This window comes from Buceros rhinoceros, unplaced genomic scaffold (genome assembly GCF_000710305.1).
Source record: "Buceros rhinoceros silvestris isolate BGI_N320 unplaced genomic scaffold, ASM71030v1 scaffold518, whole genome shotgun sequence".
Classification (NCBI taxonomy): Eukaryota; Metazoa; Chordata; class Aves; order Bucerotiformes; family Bucerotidae; genus Buceros; species Buceros rhinoceros.
Genome location: NW_010428375.1, coordinates 32,960 through 37,116, shown reverse-complemented (window position 1 = coordinate 37,116; position 4,157 = coordinate 32,960). Strand labels below are relative to the sequence as shown.

Here is a 4,157-nt window from a genome sequence, read left to right as displayed (position 1 = left end):
CTCTGAAGCAGCCCTGTTCATCGTGCGAGCCCGTCGTGACACCAGGGGTATATTGTGCTTCAGAAACTGGGTATCCCCGCAGGAGATGGCTAAATGTTATTAATTTTAATGTTTTTATGCGCAGCCCACACTGAAACACCGTAGCAGGAGCCTAACGCGCAGGCAAATTTAGTCAGGGCATCAGAGGTGGAAAAACCTCACCCTGCCTGAGTGACTTCGCCATTTAAGTCCTTTATGAATGGAAGTAAAAGCACTTTTCAAGGCATTAGACATGACTTTTTCCTTCTAAAAGTATTTGTGCAATCAGCTGCCCATTTCATTGCTGGCTCTAAGGAAGGGCTTAAGCCCTGAAGGATAAGATAAGAGAAGGGAACTTCAGATCCGTGACTGAACCTGCTTATCTTGGATGGGGAAAGCTGCTTTTTGGAGGTTCCCACCTCTCTCCATTCATCACACAGTCACACCTCGAGATGTACAACAAACAGCAGCTTTCATCGCCGAGGTTCTGCATCCATTGGCATTTAAACAAGTCAGAGCCTGAGGACTTGTGCCTCCTTCCCATCTATGGTCAGCACCTGAGAATGAAGGAGACGCCCCTGTTGTCCTGGTGTCAGCAAGTCAACTGGTCACCTTCTCGGAAAGATGCTGGGGCTTGGAGCAAGATCAGGGGAACAGATACCACACCAGCTGCTGACCTCCTACTCCTTTTTCAAGTGTGTGCAGAGGTAGTTGTCTCAAATACATATCCACGTGGCAGGAACCGCAGCCAACATGCAGGAATAACCCTTCTGAAAATTTCAGGCACGTCTTCTGAGATGTTTTCCATTTTTTGGACCTGAAGAAAGAATTCTATTCCTGCTTGGTAAACACACCAAGACAACAGAGTGTAACAGGCTGGTTTTTTTCCCCAGAAGGAGTTATTCTGATAAGCAGGATACTTTCTATTCCTCTTCTCTCTAGCAAAGAGCGTTACAGACCACTGAGTTATTTGTTCAGGAAGCAGCTCTTTGAAAAAGATCTGAACTGCTCGTCCTTTCACTGCTGCCACGCTCGGTGTTTGCAAAATAGCTTCAGAACCAAAAGCCTGAGGCCATCAAAAGCTTTAACAGTAAAAAAAAAAAGAGTCAAACTTGATGCCTTCTGAAGCCCCAGTATGAGATGACCTGACTGGTTTGGGGCTGATAACAGGCTGCAGACGTACCAGCAGGAAGGGCACAGGCAGAAAAACGAGGACAGGAAGGTTTCCCATGGGCAAACAGCAACACGCCCGCAACAATCCAACATGGCAAAGGTTGAACTGCAGACAGCCAAGGTCCAGCATGACCAGACTGTGCTTCAAAGCCTCTTGCTCTGAAAGCTGAAGCGAGTGGTGCACTGTAAACTCACAAGGTGCATAGCACCGAGGTGCAAAATGGAGCCAGGTCGCCAGGGTTCACCCCCTGTTCGAGAGGGCCAAGTCCCCCAGCGTCACTCAGAAACCCTTCCACGTGCCTCCGGACTGGACACAGAACCATGGGACCACTGTTGGCCTCAGCATTTGGAAATAAAACTGGGGGTGTCTGTGGTGGAGGATCTTCTCCATGTTGTCGTGGGTATGGTCACTGGCCCTGCTCCACGCGTGGGAAGAGGAGAGCTCCCACTGCCCCCCCATGCCAGCAGGGGTTACAGCTGAACTTGCAAATATCCAGTTTATCGCCAAAATACAGGCTAAAGAGTTTAATACTGTTTTATCAAATGAAAACGGGGGCAAGATAAACCACAACGAAGCAATCTCTTCTTTGCCCACTTTGCCTCTCTGTGTTTCTGATGAACATCATACATAAATAAGAGTTTTTAAGACTCCAAGAAGCCTCCTGAGCAGCCCACCTGGAAGCAGCTGTCCCACAGACACAAGGTTTGGGAAGCAAATTCCCTCCCGAGCACCGGAAACTGTAATTTTAGTCTTAGTTCTATATTACCATTTTCAATACCTTCGCCTGTGCCCTGTCCTACCAGTTGTGCACACGCAAAATAAAAACCCGAAGATGCTGACACACTTAAGGGCTCGAGGGCTCTCTCAGGAAATGTGTGATTTGATTCTCTGGATGCCGACACTCTTCTTTTTGCCCTTTGGGTACCAGCGTTTGCACCCTGGAGCATTATTTCCTTTTCATCAAGGGGATTTCTCATTCGCAGTCAGACGGCTGCGGGCCAAAAGTTTCACAGGGCGGGACAGGACGGGCTCAACTCTGTCCAGCACTCACGAGTGAGAATGAAGTCATGGAGGTGAGCTATCTCCTGCCTCCTTCCTCCTGCCAGGGGTAGCCCCCTCTTGCAGCAGCTGCTCTCCGCTCTCCCAAGGAGCTGCAGCAACAGGGACCACATTTCCCTGACCCAAGAAACCTTTGAAGTCTCCTTCTCCTCTTTGACCCCTACGGATGGCAGAGTTGTACCATCCCTTCTAGCAGACCCCATATCCAGGACCTTCAAAGCTCCATCTCCTCATGCCCTCAGGGTCTCTCTGCACAAACCCCATCACCTGTCCCACACCCTCCAGCAGTGCCTTGCTGCCACATTAAGTTAATTTTGCTTCCCGAACCCGGGAACCACGAGCTGGCATTAGGGACAGATGACCTACCCGCGTTGATTCACGTCACTCAATAACACTCGCACTGGTGGCAGCGATGGCCCCAAGGGCCTTGGCCAAAGCAGAGTAATTTAAAAGGCCCCCACTGACTTCAGCCGGCAGCAGTTCAGGATGATTAAAGAATGAGCTTTGATGATTTATAAAACAAATGAGCTTTTAGAAGCTCTGTCTTAACGTGGCGCTGGGCGTACAGCCGCGTTGGGCGAACGCGTCCTCAGCCAGGTTGCCGAAAGATCAAGGAAACACTAGTGAAGGCTCAAGCTTTGTCTTATCAGAAATTGTCACCGAGGTCACGTCAAAATGGAAACCGAATTCAGATATCAAGAGAAGCCTGTGGAAGGTACACAGGGCTGCAAAGTTTTCCTCCTTACATACTTCACAGGGAGCAAACCCAGCTTTTCCTTTTATAATTGGTCCATTTTGACTTCTTCCGTACGCTGGAATCAGAGGGGGAACGTCCAAAACGGGCTGAGCGCGGGTGCTCCGGGTCGATGTAGAACCTATGAAAGGGCCTAGAGTTGACTCTGATCTCAACAACGCTTTCTCGTCTTCTGTTGTAGCTTAACTGCACTCCCTAGAGATGCAGCTGGTGAGACAAGCCTGGGTTCACACCCCACTTTGCCTTTTAAACTGGTGGGAAGTGAGAGTTCAACGCCAAAGAAACCTCCCAAGACCAAGCCTGAGTTTCCCAAATGTCATCGTGAACGTTGCCTTGGGCAGGTGTCACACGCATGTACAAAGCTCTAGCTGCAAACTTCGGAATAAATAAGTCTAAGGTAAAAAAAAAAAAGGAAAATTATCTCAGCAGCAAATTCACAAGTATTTGAAGGGAGGGAGGAGCGAGGGGCTGGGACGGATCAGCCACATCTCATGTTTGGACACCGCCATGCTAATGCCTTGAAAAGTTGACTCAACTTTGCTGTTCTTAAACAGGAGCTGCTGGTTTGAGAGAAAAGATGATTTACGATTTCTCACCGTGAGGCTTTTGAACTTTAATCGATAACCCAGGAAAAGGTGCGAGAGGAGCCTGGAAATTATGCTGAGCTTAATTATACTTAATGTGAATTATTCAGAAGTGCAGCAGAGAGCCTAAAAATTTATTTCATACAAAGAAGCTTGACGTTTTAATTGGTCCTTCAGAGAAGAGACAAAACAATTTCCTCTCCCGAAAATTTACATCTTCCCCATCAAACAGCAGCCTCAGCTGAGCAGAACTTCATTAACAAGATTAATTATTGCGCCTGTGTCTGCCTCGTCAGGTGGGTGGCCCAGGTGAAGAGCGTGGCCCCCCTCCCCAGCGCAGCCCCGAGGCTCTGGCAGAAACGGCGACAGATTGAGGGCACCGTACCTTGGTCATTAGCCATTTTGTCAGGGTGTTCGACTGCAAGAAAGAGACAACGTCATTAGAGGCTGACAGCTCCTCGCGGGCGAGCCGACGCGTCACGTCAACCACCGCGTTAAGCGGGGCTGCCTGCCCGCGCCCGCGGCGGCTGGGGGGGGCGGGGGGGCAGGGTGAGGTTTACCGCTGCCT

General features: G+C 49.5%; 1 protein-coding gene across 1 annotated transcript in view; it reads right to left on the bottom strand.

Annotated features, from left to right (window-relative positions):
* Positions 1-4,157, bottom strand: part of DCC (DCC netrin 1 receptor) — a gene marked incomplete at its 5' end in the record, with an annotated part of 71,917 nt that overhangs the window by 36,071 nt on the left and 31,689 nt on the right. Inside the window, one exon of the mRNA XM_010142224.1 lies at positions 3,975-4,007. Coding sequence (XP_010140526.1) covers positions 3,975-4,007 — 33 coding nt within the window. The remainder of the gene's footprint in view (positions 1-3,974; positions 4,008-4,157) is intronic.